At 44.4% G+C, this 20,561-nt stretch overlaps 1 protein-coding gene across 8 annotated transcripts in view; it reads left to right on the top strand.

Annotated features, from left to right (window-relative positions):
- Window positions 1-20,561, top strand: part of Erc2 (ELKS/RAB6-interacting/CAST family member 2) — an 892,417-nt gene that overhangs the window by 39,240 nt on the left and 832,616 nt on the right. For all 8 annotated transcript variants that reach the window (XM_041662605.1, XM_041662600.1, XM_041662604.1 and 5 more), the window contains exon 2: window positions 1,417-2,208. In XM_041662605.1, the coding sequence (XP_041518539.1) occupies window positions 1,552-2,208 (657 nt within the window). In that variant the 5' untranslated portion in view covers window positions 1,417-1,551. The remainder of the gene's footprint in view (window positions 1-1,416; window positions 2,209-20,561) is intronic.

The following is a 20,561-nucleotide window of genomic DNA, read 5'->3' as shown; positions in this document are numbered from 1 at the left end:
ACACTAAATAGAAACTATTTATTTCTTTATTTTTATAAAAACTGTTTATTGACTTTTATGTTAGGTAGCAACTAGGTATTTTATAGGTAGCATCTGGTCTGTGAAGTAATGAGTTAGATGGTATATATCTGCATTTTAGCTACTGAAGAGTAAAAACGGTGACAGTTTTTAAAATTTGCCTAAGGTCACCATCTCGTCTGTATTAGGTGGAGTTTGCCCCTCTTTAGACTCTGTCCTCCTATTGCCAAATGAAGGAAAGCAAAACACACTGAATATTTCCTGAAAGCAGGAGGCCATGAGGCCCCCATTAAGGCCTTTTGAGGCCCAGCATTGAAGTGATAATTGCAACCCTGAGGCCCCAGCTACAAGAAAATTGTCCTGATATACTTGGCTCACCACCTTAGGGAGCCTCTCTTCCTGTTTTTTAGGAGTTAGGGGACCAGGAACTTCAGCTTTAATCCCCTGGCATTGTTCTCCTGTGCCATTTTTATTTGTGTGTGAGGAGGTTCATATGAAGATTAAGGTCAGCTAATGTGGAAAAGAACTCTCAGATGGCCAGTCTGGAAGATGTATGACGGGAAGAGTCAGGAAGGACGGCTGTTTCCCTGGTAACAGCTCTGAGACTCTGACCACACGTGCAGGTGTTCTGCTGGTTGAAATACCTCTTAATTCTAGCTCTGAGACGGAGTGAGCTCCAAATCCCGTGTCAGTGGCAGGTGCATGGTAGGACGGCCTCGAGAGGGTTGTGCAGGGTGCAGTACAAGGGAGCTCTTGTGATCCCTGAACGGAGCAGGAAGAGAAAGGACAGTGCATAGGTCAGATATTAGACACCCAAGGGAGCAGCACGTCCTCACCATCATTATTTTAAGCTATGTGTATTTGAGGGCCATGCCCCAAAGCTAGGTTATTCTACTGCTAAAGTCTAAATGGTGAACTTTTTGGATTTCCAAACCATACTTAGCATAAATCAAGAGGGATAAGTTCATTTTCCTATGGAAAAAAGAATTTCCTTCCTGTTTGGATCACTTTTGACTTTGGAGTCAGGGTGGGAAAATTTGTTTTAAAAGTTTACATGTAGTATGAGGTGTTTTGGGATTATTTTTCTTTATAAAGTAGATATATGGGGAGCACTTTACTCTTTCTATCATCTATCATCCATCAATCATTTTTGCCACTCACTTATCATTATCATCTATCTATCTATCTATCTATCTATCTATCTATCTATCTATCTTTCATCTATCATTCTGTCTGTCTATCCATATAGATTTTATTTTCAATGCTGAGACTTGAACCCAGGACCCTGTGATTTCTAGAAGAGTATTCTACTACTATCAATATATTTTAAGACATGATGCAATTGTAGTTAGAGTTCTGAAGAAGTTTGTTTTTAATTATCCTTTCTCTGTTTTGCAGATCTCTGAGTGGAGTCATTTCCCGGCACAGGCTATACAGAATGTGGTGAGAATTCTGGCCCGTGGAGGAATTGGTTTAAACTCTAAGGTTGCCTAGCATCTCTTCTCTTGAATAGCACCACATCACAGAAGAAAAATGTATGGAAGTGCAAGAACCATCACTAATCTGGAAGGTAGCCCTTCCAGATCACCTCGTTTGCCAAGGTCTCCTCGGTTGGGCCACCGAAGAACAAGCAGCGGGGGAGGCGGAGGGACAGGCAAGACTCTGTCTATGGAGAATATCCAGTCCCTTAATGCAGCCTATGCCACATCTGGACCCATGTACTTGAGTGACCATGAAGGGGTGGCGTCCACAACTTACCCAAAGGGTACGATGACTCTGGGCAGGGCCACGAATCGAGCTGTGTACGGAGGCCGGGTCACAGCCATGGGGAGTAGTCCCAATATTGCGTCCGCTGGACTTTCCCATACGGACGTTCTTTCCTATACGGATCAACACGGAGGTCTGAGCGGCTCATCCCATCACCACCACCACCAGGTGCCCTCCATGTTGAGGCAGGTAAGAGACAGCACCATGTTGGATCTTCAAGCCCAGCTCAAAGAGCTGCAGAGAGAGAATGACCTCCTCCGGAAGGAGCTTGACATTAAGGACAGCAAACTGGGATCGTCCATGAACAGCATCAAGACTTTCTGGAGTCCTGAGCTCAAGAAGGAGAGAGTGCTGAGAAAAGAGGAGGCAGCTCGGATGTCTGTCCTCAAGGAGCAGATGAGGGTTTCTCACGAAGAAAACCAGGTAGGTTCTGACTGTCAGTGTTCCCAGGCTTTGCAGATGGCTCCAGACTTACTGTATGTATCAAGGAAGTTGGGCGCCACCAAGAAGGTTACAGCTTAATATGTTTCATTTGGATGCCACAGCAGAACCCCGGAAGTACTATAATGTATTGATTGATTTCCTTACTCCAGTAACCCTTCCACATAGTTGCAGAAAGGGGGAGGATTGATCCTCATTGCCAACTTGTACGTGGTTAATTTTGTTCTCTTTTTCAGCAGTTGGAACAGCAGTTCAGATGTCCCCCTCATCATAGAAGAGGAAAATGATAGCCTCTGCATGAGTAAACATTTTACATTAAAAGGACGTCACACTTGATTGGTGATGGTTTATTGTTTGTTATCTTTTTGCTGTTGAACCAGCATTGTTTCTTAGAAGGAGCAGCATTCTCTAAGTAGCCAACCCAACAACATGAAACAGAATTTGGAAGAATGGGTTTCCCTTACCATGTAAGGGAAACTTTCCTTAGCTTGGTCTTCAGCCTTTATCCATTCAGTATTTATCGACTATGCTCAAGGTGCCTTCTTAGTCTTTGATCCATCTTCTATCTTTTAGTTTAATTAGTGAAATTAGTTTCCCAGATTCTTCATGAATTTTGTCACTCCCCACCCCCTTTTTTATTTATTTATTTTTTTTTTGAGACTGGGTTTCTCTGTAGCTTTGGAGTCTGTCCTGGAACTTGCTTTGTAGACCAGGCTGGCCTCAAACACATGGAGATCTGCCTGCCTCCGGAGTCCTGGGATTAAAGGCGCTGCCACCACCCAGTGGCCATTCCCCTGCTTACAGCCCCTGTTCCCTTCTCAAAGCTCATCATCTCCAGAAGGCATTGTGCCTCCTTGACTGAGCCCATGGCACCTTCTGGAAGACCTGGGCCAGTCTCATCTTGTACCACTTCCTTCCACATCCGAGCTATGTGCTCCATCCGTGGTCGCCCTGCACAGAGCTGAGGTTTCCCTTGCCGCGTTCTTCCTCTTCCTTCCCACGGTTAGCTTCCCCAACGTCATTTCCCTTTCAGCCCGGTCAGCGTCCGTTTCTGTATCATATGAGGCCTGTTTACATAGTATTGTTTTCACAAGTGCTTTGGAATCAGATGCACCTATGCCTAAATCTCAGTTTCTTACTGTAGAGAGAGCGCTAAGGGGGAGAAAGGGTGTTGTGCCCTTGGGCCCATGAACTCCCTGGTGGCATTTTACTCTGTTAGAAGTCTGGGATAATCCCAACCGGCCGAACTAATGGCTGACAGCTGGTCTTGCCGTTGCCGTTGGCCTAGTGTTGCTTTCTGCCTTTTGGTGGGTCTCATCTGCTGAGTCTCCCCCTGATCCTCTGATGCTAGCACTTTAGAGCTAAGCAGCTGTGGATGCTTTTCTGACTTGTGCAAGGATCTGATCCTTGTGGCTTTCTGTGTGCTGTGAGGAGTCACCTGATCTCGTTATCTGGCGGAGCTGGCGCTGCTCTTCAGATACTGGAGAATGTGATCGTTTCCCCTGGGACAGAAGCTCCCTTCTTTTCCCCACCACTGTCTCTGCTGTGTTCTGATTTGCTGGCTCCTGATCGCTATGTGAACATGTTACTGTAAAGTGCATTTCCCCTCTGCTCCCCATTGCTTTTCTCCCCTCTGGAGCTTTTTCATTTTTAAGTAGTTAAATCAGTTCAGCAATGATGAAATCAGTGGCAGAAAGCTTGAAGGGTCTCTGGTCTGTCAGCTCTAAAATGACTTTTAGCCTCTGCTTCTGTCATTGAGTTTATGGCTGAGCACCAATCCATATTTATATATGTGTGCTTATTTGTAAATTACATTATGCTACAGTGTCAGCATGTCTTCTTTGATATTTACAAAATATGTAGACAAAGTAAAATGAATATAATGAAGTAAATTTATTTTTATTTTTTAATAGAGGCTCCTTTTATTCCCTTTTAGAAGTATATCAGTGTCCTTTTTAGAGGTATATGCATCCCTCTTGCTCAGGATAGGATATGTTCTTCTGGGGTGACAATAGACCTCAAATCTCAGTGACTTAACACAAAATATTCTCCCTCCCTCCCTCCCTCCCTCCCTCCCTCCCTCCCTCCCTTTCCAGCATCTTGCTATGTATCCTTGGCTGGCCTAGAACTCACTCTGTAGACCAGACTGGCTTTGAACTCAGACACCCACCTGCTTCTACCTCTTGAGTTCTGGGATTCAAGATGTACACCACCATACCTGGCCTCCGACATTTATTTCTTATTCCCTAAGGTATGAAGCAAGTCAAGTGACTCTCCATGTCAGATCTTTTCTATGTAGCGACACGAGGATCCAGGTCTTCTACATCTGGAAGCTTGGCTTTGAGAATTGCTATCCCAGGTCAAGAGATTCTTGAAGATGTCACACTGATGTCTTACTTCTCCTGGCTGGCAGTGACACAGCTGGAGGAAGTGGGGGTGGAGTCTTCTCCTCTAAGACAGAGATGATAGACAGAGTGTTAGTAACTGAATCTGTAGGCTTTTTTAGGTTTGTCCTAAAAGTGGTGCTCGTCGGGCGTGGTGGAAAATTCTGATAGTGCCAGCACTTGGGAGGTGGAGGAAGGAAGATCAAGGGTTAAATTTGTCCTTGGTTATGTAGTAAGTTCAAGGTCAGCCTTGGTTACGCATCCAAGGAGCCAACATGGGCAAACAAACAAATCATTGAAAAATAGTGAACCTAGAGGAAATAAAGTTTGGGAAGCAGCCTAGGCTCCTGTCGCTGCTCACATTTTAGTGCTGCCATCACCAGTGGCCATCTGTTGCGGTTATAGTGACCCACGTGTCACCAGCGGAACGCTATGAATGTCATCAACCAGTCATCTGAGGCCAGCACTAGAGGTTTCCTTATCTTAAAGAGAAACGCTGGTGTGGAGAGACTGCAGGGCTTGCCCAGATTTTTTGCCCGGTTGGGAAGTGGCAGAGCCTTTGAGGTTTGAGGAGGCTCTTGACTTTCTGGTTGCTACCTACGAAGGGGGCACTGAGCAGAGGGAGTGCTAGTATAACGGGAAGGTCATGGTGGAGGAAAAGAATAATAAGCCCTAATGGAATGATTAGGAATTCGGTTTATTTAGGATTTTTATTCTTAACCAGGACCTTATTTTTCCTAGAAATGGGTTTGATGCTGTTTCTAATTTCTACCTGTGTTATTACCTGACACAGGTAATTACAGAGAGCAAAGGTTTGTTTCAAGTCACGGTTTGAGAGGTTTCAGTCCAAGATTGGGTGGAGCTGTTGTTCTGGGCCTCTGATGGGCACAGTGGGTGGCAGTGATGGAGAGTCTGTGGAGGAGCATACTGTTCAGCCAGGGCTTCATGATCCCCTTCCAGGGAATGCCTTCAGTGACACAAGGACCTCTCCTAAGCCCCACCGTCTTCCAAGTGCGTCACCTTTAACAAAGCCTTTAACATTTTGGGGGAACACTTTTAAACATTATCAGCACTGTTTACTATAACTTAACTGCACTCTCCTTTTAAAGGTAAGGGAAAAGCATAGCAGCTGTTTCTGTATGCAAGAAAGGGACATGAAAGTCTTAAGAGACACTTGACTGTGGTTCACAACAGCCAGAGGCCGCAGCTGCAAATGTCACTTGTCCACGGACGTTAGACGTTAGAATTGTAAACATTCGAACTGTGCCACACGAAGAGAAGTGGGAGGCAGAGCCATTATAGGAGGGAGCGGAGGAACTTGTGTGCTCTTGCCGATGACATTCATATTTTTATAGAGTTGTCCCCAGCCAGCACAGACATGTTCCCTCAGGTGCAGTTTATAGAGGGCATGGCTTTGATGTCCTCTTGGTTCTATCCATGGTAGCTGAGACCATCTCCAATTCGAAGGGAGGCTGTCGAACTCTTTCCCAGTGTTAGAGAAAGTTCTGGAACTACAGGGCCAATGGGTAGGTAGCCCCAGATTTCTTACGAGCAAAGTGTTGATGATCATCAGGTTCCTGGATGGATACTCCATCCCTTCTTTACTTCCCATCCCTTCTTTTCAGCGACACAGGAATATGCATGTGGATATAAATACATGGGTATAAATACATCTGCTGGAGTTGCACTCCTGGAGTCATGGGCCATGTGTATAATTCAGAGTGCATCTGTGTGGGGGCTAGCTGAATGTGAGCAGTCCAGAGCACATGGTGGAGGCTATCTTAATGTGTGTAATGCAGAGTGCATGGGTGAGGCTACCTTAACGTGTGGAATTCCATACACATGTGTATAGGGCTAGATTAATGTATGCAGGACTAGATTAATGTGTATAAGCCAAAATCCAGAATGCATGGCTACAGGACTCGCTTTATGTATGTAAGCCAGAGTGCCTAGATGCAAGGCTAGCTTCATGTGTGTAAGGCAGAGTTCAGAGGGCATGGCTACACAGTTCTTTGTTGTCATCCATGCCTCCGTTGTGTGATGTGCTTTTGTAAACTGCAAGAGAGCAGAGCACAGTATTCTGGGAAATTTATTCTTTGAGGTGGCTGAACCCATGGCACATGTTCTCAACATCATAGCAATAGATTGATTTGGAGTTTACAATATGATCATGAGGAACTGGAGAGGCACTCAGTGGTTAAGAACACTGACAGCTCTTGTAGAGGACCTGGGTGTGGTTTCCAGCAACCACATGGTTGTTAATGCTTTATCGGCGGTTCCAGGGGATCTGACACCCTCTTTTGGCCTTCAAGGGCACCAGATATCCATATGATGCAATACATACACATAGGCAAAACACTTATATACATACAAATGAAAATACAATTTTAAATAATATTAACCTTGTTAATGAATGTTTTGATGTTACTTGATGGCCTGTAGGGTTGTGCTGGATGTTGGGGGATAATATTATTATATATTATTATTATACTATTATAAAGAAGTCAAGTTATTCAATTTATCAAGAAATAATGGATTATTCTATTACTTTGTCTTCCTCTCTCTCTCTCTCTCTGAGACAGAGTCTTAACAATGTAGTCTTGACTGTCCTGAAACTAGGCATATAGACCAGATTGGCTTAAACTTGTAGCAATTCTCCTGTCTCTGTCTCCTGAGTGATTGAATTACAGGTGTACACTCCAATACCTTTCTGGTGTTTCTAGTCTTTGCATCTCTACTATCTACCAGGATGGTAGCAATCAGAGGGAGAATATACGGTAGAGAGTGAATGTCCAGAAACGCCCTAAATGTGGTTGGAGTACTATACACTTCTAGTCCCAGCTACTTGGGAGACTCAGGTGGGAGGATAGCTTCAGTCTGATTTCAAGACCAGCTTGGGCAATAGAGAAAGACCTTGTCTTGAAACACTCAAAAATGGAAATTTTGTAAGGATTTGATCTTGCAGTTTAGTGCACAAATGTTACTGGCTTTTCATATGCCTGGATATTTTGTACCACTATTACCTTTGTAGTTCTAATGACCTCTTTTCCAAATTAGATATAAGGGAAGTAATTTTTAGTCATTTCCTAGTTTGTGTGTAGCCAGCCAAGGCTCTGCGGGAATATAAATAGCATCACACACTAGGAGACTGTACTAGATCTAATATTTACTCATCTTGTGAAGAACTGGGACAAGGTCATTGGGAGCTGTAACCCAAGAAGTGTAAGTAAACCTGTCTGGGGAATGGTACAGCTTTTAAGCAATGGTTATGCGATCATTTCTATTTCTGACTTAGCCCCACAGAAGAGAGTAGACTTTAAATCAATATTAATAAGAACTTTTGATCCACGTTCAGCATATCGCTTATTAGTTCTTATTTGGAGCCTGAAACTGGAAAAGCCGAGAGAAAGTAACATTTCTGTTAGCGCTCTTCTACTCTCTCCTTCTCTCCCCTCCTCTCCCCTCTCCTCCGCTCCCCTCCTTGCCTCTCTTCTCTCTTTTCTTTAGAGATGGGCTTTCATGTATCCCAGGCTAACCCAGCAATCACTAAGTAGGTAAGGATGCTCATGAACTTGCCGTCTTTCTGCTTTATTTCCTGACTGCTTGGGTTACAAGAGTGCACCACCACACCCAGTTTTATGGGGTGTGGGAATTGAACCCACATCTTTGTGTATGCTAAGCCAACATTCTACAAGTTACATTCTCTAGCCCATCATTATTTTTATTTTTATTATGTATCTTAAAATATTTTTATTATGCATAACTGCAGGCCTTTCAATAGGAGTCATTTGACCCTGTTCTGAAGTTCTCGTTTGATCGTGAGTCCCTGCTCGGATGAGCTGTACCAGCTGGGGGCTGACAGAGGTCCAGTTCATCCTGACAAGAAGGGCGTGAGGCAGCTGCAGCAGGGCAGTCCGACAGCAGTGAAACCCAACTGTCATCACTTTGTGTGGTGAAGGCTCATCCAGAATTGCTGGGTCTCCTCAGGGTTAAGGGGCTGGAGGTTCGATGCTGCTGTGGGTTGGACATGGTTTATCTCCTAAATGCTAATGGGCTGGAAGCTTTTCTCTTAGTGTAACTGTGTTGGAAGGTGGTGAGATCTTTAAGAGGTAAGTGGGTCCTGGGGCGATTTCACCCTCACGAGTGGAGGAATGTCTTTCTCAAGGACTGGGTTAGGTCTCTGGAGACTGGCTTAGGCTCATGGGGATGATTGGCTCCTAGGGACTGTGGTGGTTTCTGTGTGAGCAGGCTGTTTAAAACAAGACCACCCCAATCTTTTGGTATTTTCTGCATGTGTTTCCTCATCACCCTTGCACATGTCTCTTGCCATGTCGTGCCAACGCACTGGAACATTCGCTAGGAGCCAAGGAGTTGCTATCACCACATAACTTTTTGATGAGAACCATGAGCTAAATAAACCTAGTTTTCTTTGTATGTCATTAAGTCTCTGGTATTTTGCGATAGCAACAGAAAACGGGCTAAATCAGATACGTTACTACAGTAGATTTGTCTTCCCACTGTCCTCTCTTTCTATTGGTAGAAGTCCCTGAAGAAAGGATGTTCAAAGTGTGGCCAGGGAAATGATGTTTTCCAAAGAGGATTTTCTGGTCAAAGAAACTTTTAGACACATATACTAGAAACATTTGCCACGAAAACTCATAATGCATATGTTCTAGGTTGAATTTTGTCTCCCTTGCTAAAGGTAGGTTAGATTCCTAACTCCTGTTGTCTGAAAATGACCTCGTTTGGATAAAAGACCTTTCCATAGGTATCAACCTAAAATCTTCAGAATGGGCCCTAATCCAGTTTGACTGTTGCCTTTATAAAAAGGTAAATTTGGACAGAGATGCAGACATGCCCAGAGAGAGGATGTGAACACATACAGCCAGAGGGTGGCCTTGTAGTTGAGCAAAGGAGAGAGTCTTGGGACACATGCCCGCCAAGGAAGCAGCTGGACTGACACTCCTATCTCAGCCTCCAGAATTGAGAGAGAATGAAACCTGCTGCTTGGTTTGTGGTGTTTTCTCATGACGGGCCTTACCAGCGAATACCACATATCACAATATGTAATGCTCCAACTCTTGAAGTTAAACAGCACTTACATTTTTTAATCTATCAATTTCTCAATCTTCCTTGACCATGAATCTTTATCTTAAACTAAATATGCCTTAAGATGCTATTGCTGCACTATCCCCCATCCACTCCCATTATGTAGCTGTTCTTCTCTTCTCTCTTCTACGCTCCTCTCTGCTTGTCCTCTGCATTGATGCGATGGCTTGGGTCTGTGTGTGCCACGGTCTAGTTTGATTAAAGACCAAAAGAAGTGCTGAGAAATAGGCCCGCTCTGTGGCCTGCCTCTGATTTCTACTCATGCGAGGAAGTAAAGCTCTGACCATGTAAATCGTTGTTGACTGGGCATTCTCTTCAACAGCACACTGCCTCTGCGTGAGGCTCTTCACTTTATTTCCATTTGAGGCATTCATGTTTGTGCGTGTATTTTCCCAAAGTTACACCAGCACATGGGGTTAGCACTGGATAATCTAACTCAGCACCATCACAGCACAGAATGCCAGAACTTACAAAGACCAAAAAAAAAAAAAAAAAAAAGTTCCTTCTCATCCTGAGACACCTTGAAGCTACTCAGATGTTGAGCCCCTCCATCCCCACCCTGGTTTTCTGGAAAGCTGGAAGATCTTTTATCCAATCTTAGGTGATGACCTGCTTAGACAGAAGTGCAATTTTAAATGTCTTCTGTAGATAGGATAGAATGAATTTCCTTGTCTCACAAGATGGATGAGATGGCGCCGTGCCACAGTGGGTTTCTTTGTTTGCTAGGGTGTAAGAATGATTTGAAGTGAGCTCTACATCTTGGTCACAGATGTCAGCGGTTTTCTGCCTCAGTGATCTCCTGCAGTCAGCCCTAGAGGCAGGCATGTGTACCACATGAGTAGCCTTACATTTTATTCTCAGGTTTTCTTTGGAAAGATTTGGTCCTTACGAGGGAGGGTATGCTGGACCTTGGCAGAGCCGAATGATTCTGCTTCTTCTTTTCTTTCTGGACCGTGTTAGTTGGGCGATGGAATTCCGGTAGTGCAGATGCAACCGAAGGAAACATTTTGGACTGCTTCAGTGAACAGATTCCTTTAGTCCCACTGTGCCAAAGGTACTATCGAAACCAAGCATAGGGAGGGGAAGGTAGGATAAAGGGTCAGGAATATTGATCGTCCCCAGAACATTCATTGCCTAACAATGTTCCCTATGGACAACCTTCTCAGAGGTTTTTAAGAACCAAGTTTGTGTTGACAAGAAGGAAAGGACCAGGGTGATTTTATTGTCCAACACAGATGGGGTTGAGTTCTCTTCTGGCCAGAGCTCAATTGCAATTTCTATAATTAGTTGCAGGTGGCGCTCATGTGGTGGTGTTTTGGGTCCATTGACATCTGTGAGCAAATGCCCACCACCACCACCAGGTGAACTCAATAAATAGCTTGGCTTTGCAGGGATGTAGAGAATTATAAATCCTTCTCACACACATACAACCCCCAGATAAAGCTGCTTTAAAGGTCAGGCTTTGAAAGCTGTAAAAAGCATTTTCAAAAGTTTGGGATCTCAGAATTTTGGCAGAGTGTAGGCACGCAGCCAAGAGCTGAGGCAGCCTGACAAACAGAAGTCTGGCATGTGCAATTTCTTCTCTCTTGTCTTTGGGAAGCCAGCGTTTGACTGTGTTTTAGAAGCTACTTGCGGCCATTTTGTCTTCTATCTGGAAAGAAAGAAGCAAAGACCAAAGCAGCAGCTTCTCATCTCGTCTTCTTGGCTGTCCGCGGACCACCCGGTTGTCCAGAGTGGCAGCTTCTCATCTTGTCTCCTTCCCTGGTGGGGGATCAACTGTTTGGCAATATGTATTGATCAAGTTAACTTGTCAACCAGGGACTACCCATTTGGCCATATATATTGATCAAGTTAACTTAGTGGTTCTTAACTGGGGGTAAATTTTGTCCCCCAGAAGACATTTGGAAATACTTGAAGACGTTTGTGGCTGTCACACATTGGAGGAGGGTGATACTATCAAAGGGGAAAGAAGATGGAGAGGAATGATGAGGAAGGGAGCTCGTGGCAGGGAGTGGCAGAGGAGGCGGGGCAAGCAAGAGATATCAAATGCATTCTTGTCAAGTAAAAGGTCAAAGGAGAATATCTGAAGGGCATAGCTGCTTGAGAACCTTACCACAAAGGATGGGAAGAAGCAACTCTAGGACAATTAGCCTACAGGTAGCAGACGAATGAGAGGTCATCACTCAGGACCTAGGAGAGCCTTTCCTCTGAATCTACATGAGTGGCCTGTCAGGGGCAGGCAGGTTTTTTTTTTTTTTTTTTTTTTTTAGTGCAGCTGGGTTCTAAGGAGAATAGCCTCCTTCATTCAGCTAGACTTCTTGATCTCTTGTTCATTCTTAGGAACCTGAAGCAGCTTGCAAGCCCCTTGGCCCAGAAGTTCCTGTGCTGGCATCTCTCAGCTTTCTCTTGAATTGATTTCTGCCCTCATTCAGGCTTGGTCTTTGGGAAGGTTCACGTCCTGTCTGTCAGATCTTCCTCTTGGGTCTCAGTCTTCCTGATTTCTGCTTCTGTTTATTCCCTCTGAAAATTCAGACCGTTTACTTACTCACTCCATTTCCTCGCCTGTTGAGGGAAGAATGTGACCGAAAGTAGCAGAGATCCATCCGAATTGAAGGGTGATGGTGGAAGCGGGGTACTTACTGGGAAGAAAAGATAGACAAGACAGCCGCATGCCCTGAGGGGCTGGGTCAGGATTATTCAGAAGATGACCACTAATGCAAGGTCTTCCTTTCCCTCTCTCCTTTCTCGAAAAACTGATTTCCCTTGCCCTTGTGAGAAAGTGTCAACTTTACAGTGTCTGTACAAGCGCTCAACAGGACTACTCTGTTGCGACTTCCAGCTCAGAGCTTGGGTCTGAAGCCTTGGTCTGTATCTGCTTTTAGAGCCACACAGCCCAATAGGCCTGTGCAAACATCTCTGAGGAATAGACAGCATGGATAGATTTTCCAAGAGATCATGTATGTGCAAGGCGTTGGGGTCGTGATGTCCATTGCTGGGAAAACAATGGTATCACATAGTTGGGAGCTTGTCTGTTTCAGTTATTAGAAAGACCCAGATCAAGTAAGACTTTGATGGTTTGTAAATTTAATAACTATTGTCTCTGTCTTGGGCTGCCATTTCAACAGCTTTCTGGCCTCTAGACCTCCACACCCAGTTTGTTAATTTTTCTCTCTATGCCCATTGGGGAAATCACAGAAGTTTGTATCAGATGATACTAGGATGAATTGCTGAAATCATATTTTAGCAAAAATGGTTCTTTATTATCAGATTGCATCTTTGTGGGAAATTCAGAACCATTACCCACCTTCTGTACACTTCCTTAGTTTCAGTGGGAATTGTATCTTACGTTAGTAGGTGGGACTTGGTGCTCGATCGGATCTAGAGTCTTAGAACTAGGTATGTTAAAATTTGCTGTTTTCTATTTTAAGAGTGTACAGCTTGAGTTCTAAAAAAAAAAACCATCTCAAGATAATGTTCCTGAGTGCATATTATCTAAATATTATCTAAATAAGAATGTGTCTCTTGGAAGAACTTTTAGAAAGAGCCATGTATGGTTAGTACTTCTTCAAAGAGCCCTGACACCAGTTGCGGTAAGAATGTATATGAGATTGAAAAGCTAGATAATACATACACGTAGACCAGATTTAGAGACTGCCCCCCTTTAGAAAAACAGAAAATATTAAAAAAAATGCCTTTAAAAATTTAAAATTATGTACTTTTGGACACTGGACTTAAAAACCATGTACTTTTTGAGGTGCCAATGGAAACGTCATAATTTCACAGGGGAAAATGTGTGTAACCTGAACTCTGTGTATTTCACCTCCTCATCTCTAAACTTCCAGAGCATCTAACAGTGTCTACGTGAAGAACCTATGTATAGATCTGACTGTTTGATATCAAGCATTATTGTGTATCAGAAACAAGTTCCTAGTAGTTAATGAGGTGAATGAAATTTGGGGAAGGTGAGATGTTTTCAGCCATTCAGTTTCTGCCGAGGCAGAACCGTGTTGATGGATTAAACACGTTCCCTACATGCATTGAGACACAGTGGACTGAGGTGGAGAGCTTCCTTGCACCTTCAAGACTAGGTTACTTGAAAGGAGTTGAATAATATTAAGTGTCGTAGTGAAATATGTATTAAACATTCTTACTAAGGACTTTTATCTCATTATGTTTATGTTTTGGGCTCAAAAATTTCCAGTTCACTTCAGACAGTTGTTTCATTTTATCTTTTTGTAATTGCAGGTAAAATCTAGTGCTAAAATTCAGTCATTTGCGAAAGGGCAACCAAAGATCTTGGTGGAGTATCACGTAAGAGTTACTTGGGTACCTACTGTTTCTAGTTACATCTGAGGATAAGAGGGTTCTGCGGAAGTAGAAGTCCTTTCTACCCCTCTACCATTTCTCAAGCTGTAGTAGAACACTTTCTTTCTTCTGTGTAGACAGGGAGTAAAGAACACAGTGAGAGCACACTTGTTTGAGATAGACGATGACTACCTCAGTCTTTACCAGGGAACCAGTCTAGGGAAGAAAATCTCTTGCTCAGGTTATTTAGTAGAATAAATATTGACTATTGGCATGATTTTTCTCCCCCTTCTGCAGAAGCCTAGCCAGAGTCCAGGGGAACAGTCACAGAACACACCCAGTTCAGCCCCCGTGGAGCTTCTAGAAGGAGGTGGCATGAAGTTGGGGTAGGGAAAGGTCTAGGCTCTTGTCTTTTTCAGGCAAACATCTTCAGTCTTAGGATCACTTTCCCTTCTAACGTGCCTCTCTGCCTATCACATGCTTGTTTGATAAATAAGAAATCAAAAGGTTACTTCAGCTTGCCAAGCGTTGCCCGCATGCGCCTGAAATAAATGATGGCACTGGTGCAGATCGGGTGTGAAACCCTGGGTTAAGCTTTCATGTATGGCATCTCCTTTAACATGCGTGATGATCTCATGGAGGAGGTGCTGTTAGTTATCAGCACCGGCTTTTAATGCAGCTGAGGCAAAGCTAAGAGGGGAAGACTTCACCCAGAGTCACGAATAACAAATGGCAGGGTTGGGGCTGAACCCAGGCAGACTAACGATAAGAAGAATGCCCAAAGCAATAGCTGGCTTTACTACAGAGTGGCTAGAGCTTCTGTCCATGGGGGCTCTTAGGACAGCTGTAAAGTGACTTTACATGAGCCCTGGACATGTCTCATTCAGAACCTCTGATGACCTGTAGTGAAAGTCGGAACTTGGTGCCATTCCTGAACAGGTCACTAACACTTGTTTGCTACGTGTTTCCTACCCTCCCTGGAGACTTTAGAATGACACCCCTCTATAGTGTGTGTATAGCAATCCTGCCAATCCCAGTTTTTCCTTTTACCTTTGATACACTCAATGTTCAAGGACTCTGTGAGCAGAACTGGCTGTGTGGTGTCAGCAGGGCCCGCTTCCTCCATTTCTGCTTGTCCCTGGTGGCGATTGAAAGTAACATCTTTAGAGATAGATTGCCCGGGTTCCATTCCCAGCTGCGGAACTTGGCTCAGCTTAGTCTTTGAGGTTGTTTCCTCACTTGTAAAGAAGGCGTGTATAAATTTAATAGGATTTCAGTTTAATTGGATAGAGGTAGGAAGTTCGTGCAAAAATATTTAGCGTCATGCTAATAGTGTAAACAAACATCAAAGTTGCCGATGCCGATGACAGTGAAGGGGGTCAGACTGAGCACAAAACCAAGATGTGGAGGGGCAGAGTGGAAGAGCACAGCTGAGACATGGAGCTGGAGTCTTTTGTGTTTGAAGCCTGTGCCTTACCCCTGGATTTCCTGGAATTTGCAGGAACCAATGCAAACACGCACTTTGTTACTAACAGATAATGTGTCTGGATGCTACAGCCTTGACTGTTCAGAGCTCACCCGTTAGAAGCTTTGTGGTTATGAAAGGGATGTACTAACCCTGCTCTTGCCTTGAGAATCAGGAGGGGAAGTGTTCTGCATCAAGATCCATTAAAGGGAGGGGGAGAGTTGCATCTCCCATTAAAAGATACAGTGAAAATGATTCAGAAGCCCAGAGAAGGAAGCAATGATGAAAGCACTCATACAGAGAGCAGGGTGCTGGAGACGGTGGTCACAAGGGCAGAAGGGGGGCCCAGAGATGAGATCGAGGGAGTCCCAGCTCCAGTGGGAGGAGCAGCTCCTAGAAAATGCCTGCCTGGAGACCGACTTCATAAAGCCCAGGGATGAATTCAGGGCAGAGTTTGTGCTCCAGATATTGCACTTAGGTTGGAAGAGGAGGAAGACAAATCGGCTCATAAAGGTTATGTTTTCTTAGAGGATTTTCCTCCTCTGCATCGTGCGATGCTAATGCTGTGCTTAATATAGCATGGATAACGCGTAGAAAGATGAGCTGGGTTCTGCTTCTATGAGTTTTCCTGTGTGTTCTGGCTCTGTGAACTCCAGTGAGGCCACAGAAGGACGACAATGAGCCAGGAAATGGAGGGTGATATTGCTGAGGCAAAGTTTGGAAGAAAAGAATAAAAGTCCAGCCTTTGGCAAAAGGCAGGGCATCTCTTCCTCAGACTCAGGAAATATTCAGAAAATATCCAGATAATGAGACATCCCTGTTTGTGAAGCAGAAATAATTTTAACCCAAGGAGACTTCATGGTTTCGCAAACCAACCAACCAACCTACCAACTAACCAAACAAACAAATAAACAAAAAACCCAGAAAGCCTCAGACTAAGAATGAATCTAAACTTGAATTTGATACTAACCACAGTACACTAACATAACTTCAAATGCTTCCTCTTCCCTGGGCCTCTATACTACTCAAAATTTGTCAAGAAGATTGGAGAGATAACTCGAGTAGGTAAAGTGATTGCCTTGCGAGCATAAAATCCTGCGTTTGACCCCTGTCATACACATAAAAGTGCTGGGTGTGGTGGTGGAACCCCAACACTGGGGAAGCAAATGGATCTTTGGGGCTCCTTGATCAGCCTTTTGGACAGTGGGAGAACTTGTCTCCAAAAAGGCAAACCGTTGCTGCTGAATGACACATTTGGTTGTCCTCTGGGCTTTCACATGCACACACACACACACATGCACACACACACACACATATGCACACACACACACACGCACACACACACACATGCACACACACACATGCACACACACACATGCACACACACACGCACGTGCACATACACATGCACACACACGCGCGCACAGAAAACAACACACACATGCACGCACACACAATGCAGCACACATGCATGCATGCACACACACACGCACACATGCACACATACATGCACACACGCACGCACACACAATGCAGCACACACATGCATGCACACACGCACGCACACATGCACACACACACACGCACGCACGTGCACATACACATGCACACACGCGCGCGCACAGAACACAACACACACATGCACGCACACACAATGCAGCACACATACATGCATGCACACACACACGCACACATGCACACATACATGCACACACGCACACACACATGCACACACACATGCACACACGCACGCACACACACTATGTGCGTTTTGATGGGCACAGGGCTTAGGTGTGACAGGTGAAGGCAGAGGAGCTGGAGCTGAGAAGCAGGTGAGCTGGGGAGGGAGGTGAGGCAGGGATCCTGGCACTCCTCCCCTGTGCTGATGAGGCAATCTGTTTGTCATGCCATGACACAGCACTCCCATTCCCGTGCTTGCTGGAGACAGGAGCCACCAGCATTTCCCCCAGGAGAAGTTTTACAAGTAAAGGCTAATTTTACTTTGGCCGTTGATGGCATTTCTCAGCTATACTAATTAGCCTCCTAATAGAAATGCTACAGAAATATATTCCATGCTCCCGAGAGTGCAGAGGGGGAAAGGTTGTTCTTAAATAACGTGGAATAGGCTTTACCTGTGGATTTCAGACCTGCCCTGCTCCCTTTCTGACTTTCTAAAAGGGCAGATACCCTTGGCTTAGACAAATGTCCATCTCTACCTCCTTGTCCACTTCTAGACCTTGTGGCGTGCTTCCTGGTCAGCATCAACTGCAAGTAAATGGCTCCAGCAAGGTGAATGACGGTTGTATTGATGGGTTAAAGGTTGTCTCTCAGGTTTTTCTAAAGAGTAGTTTAATTTATGGATTATATTTTGCCTTCTCCCTCATTATTTTATGTTTCTGACTATCTCTCTTTCCTGCTGTCCATCCCTCCATCTCTACCTCTCTCCCTTCCTTCTTTCTTCCATCCGTCCATCCATCCATCCATCCATCCATCCATCCTCTATTCATCCTCTTATTAAAATGAGAACTCTGAATATAGCATTTCCTTATTAAATAGCCATTTAATGAAATGCATAAGAATGTATAGTGTTAATGCCTTTTTAATTTCACTAGACTAGGAGGTCTAGAACTAATTCTGGCTTTGCTACCAGTTGGCTGGGAGTTAGTGCCCAAGATCGAAAGGTTAATGTCATATGAAAAACCAAGGGTTTGGATTTTTCTTTCTTTCTTTTTAAAAGAATATTTATATATTTTTAATTTACAAGCATGAATCTTTTGCCTGAATATATGTATATGTGTTCCTGGTGTTCACAGAGGCCGGAAATCAGCCAGTGCTCTTAACTACTAAGTCATCTCTCCACTTCCCAGGATTTTCTTGAATATGGACAAGATCCTGTAACTTTGAATCCATTATGCTGAAGTGAAGCAGCTACTACTTCCCGTGGGTAGGACATAACCCCCCTGAGTTCCTGTGGTCCATCCCTTGGTTGATATACATACTTGCTCAGAATTAAGGTAAAATCAGGACATTTCTGAATCAGAGTGTTGGTAAAACATAGACAATGGTGCTTTCACAGAGTTCTGCGCGGGAAGCCCTCCTCCTCCTGAATCTGAGTGGAAGGGCAGCTTTATAACCCATTTGGTCTCAAGGTGTTAGGAGCCACTCATGAGGTCTGAAGCGTGGGAGGGGCAATGAGTAAGACATAGCAGGCATTGGTTAATTCTCAGGGGCCAGAGACACGATCATGACTGGTCATGGCTGGCTGGTGCCTGTCTGGGAATGAAGAGGATTAAGTTCCCTAGGAGAACGGCACAAAAACAAAGAAAGAGCTTTTATTAAAAGTCCAGAATAGACAAAGGTGCCACCCCCATGCTAAGAAGGCAGATGCGGAATCCCTTGTACAGAGCTCTTTGTGCAGGAGGGAACTAACTGCCTTTGTTTTACTGGTGACTGGAAGTTCTACAGCTGTTCATGTTCTTGAACTTCCAGGGAAAGCACAGGCAGATACAGCTGTGATGAAATCAACTTCCCTGGCCTGGTTTTTCCAGGGACATTGCTCATTTCCATAGTATTTTAACTTCATTCCAGCAGCTGCTTCCAATTTCAAATTGGGTACATATGACTAGGTGATTTTTACACGTGTACATGCGTGTGTGTGTGTGTGTGTATGCGTGCGCGCGTCTTTAAGCCCAGTGCTAGGATTTGGGCAGGATAACCACTGTAAGTGATGGTTATTTAACTTGGGAGTGCATAGCCTAAGAAAGTTCCTTGTCATGTCCGAATGCCATGCAGAAGAAGTCTGCTAGGAAAATCTCTTCCTCATTAGGATGGGCATTATTGTCTGACTGCAATGCAGTTAATTGCTCACATTGCCATCAGAAAGTCATCTGAGTTTGTTAGGGATTTACATAGGTTGTTGGTGACCGAATTCCATTGCTCCTCTTTCCTCTCCTCAGCACCTGTCCAGGAGAATATATACTTAAAGAGATCAGGAGGGAGGCAGGATAGGCTGTGTGAATCAATGTGGAGCAGCCCATGCTCGTGCCTCGACACATGATTCTCTGGTTCTGTGTAACCTGCTATTGTATCCTGCCGGATGCCAGGCTGCCCATACCCACTACATTGGAAACCATGTATGTAGTCTCCACACTCAGGGAGAATGTGGGGCTAGAGAGGGAAGGTGGCTCTGATGTCTTACTGTACAGATCCCGGAAATGCACAGGCAGAGGGGGATCGGTAGGGTGCTCTCTTCTGAGGCTGGAAAACTGGGCTGTGGGTGGGCTTCCTGGGGAAGCACTGTTGCCACGGAGGTGGAGGAAGATGATGACTTGGGGCTGTCCTGTCCTGTTGGGGTTCCACACCCAAGGAAGAAGATGTAGAGAGAAGCTGGGATCCTTCTGCCCACAGTGACCTTGTCCCTAAGACAACATATCTCAGTAAATGTTCCTATATTTGGAAAGTGGTACCAGACACTCCTTTTGGGGCAGAGGCAAGATCTGGTTAAAGGGGACAAGGGTTTGAATTGTGCCTCACAAGAAATAGGGCTTGTCCCTCATTCCACAGATAAGCCCTATCCATGCATCTACCACTTTCCCCTAAGCATGGCCAGGGTCTTCTTTTAATGACTTCATTTCTTCATAGCTAAATAGATACTTGAAGAGAGTGTCAATAAGACCTAACATTTATCGATCATTTACTGCATGTCAGCTACATATGTCACTCATAATGACATCGTGAGATGTGGCTTCTGTTCCCCTTTTATGGATAAAAAAATGAAGGTGCCTGATGAAGGTTAATATTCCTGAGGATGCCTATGTGTTTGTCTTTGGATTCACCTTATTTAGCTTCTCTAGGAACATGAATTATAGGCTCAATGTCCTTTATTTATGGCTAGAAACCAAATATGAGTGAGTACATCCCATGTTCCTCTTTTTGGGTCTGGCTTACCTCACTCAGGATAGTGTTTTCTATTTCCATCCATTTGTATGCAAAATTCAAGAAGTCCTTGTTTTTTACTGCTGAGTAATACTCTAATATGTATATATTCCATACTTTCTTCATCCATTCTTCCG

The sequence above is a fragment of the Microtus oregoni genome, unplaced genomic scaffold (assembly GCF_018167655.1).
Source record: "Microtus oregoni isolate MIOR12 unplaced genomic scaffold, Mior012 000013F_ref0000133, whole genome shotgun sequence".
Lineage (NCBI taxonomy): Eukaryota > Metazoa > Chordata > Mammalia > Rodentia > Cricetidae > Microtus > Microtus oregoni.
Note: the sequence above shows the minus strand (reverse complement) of the source record. Positions and strands in the feature narration are given on the sequence as shown.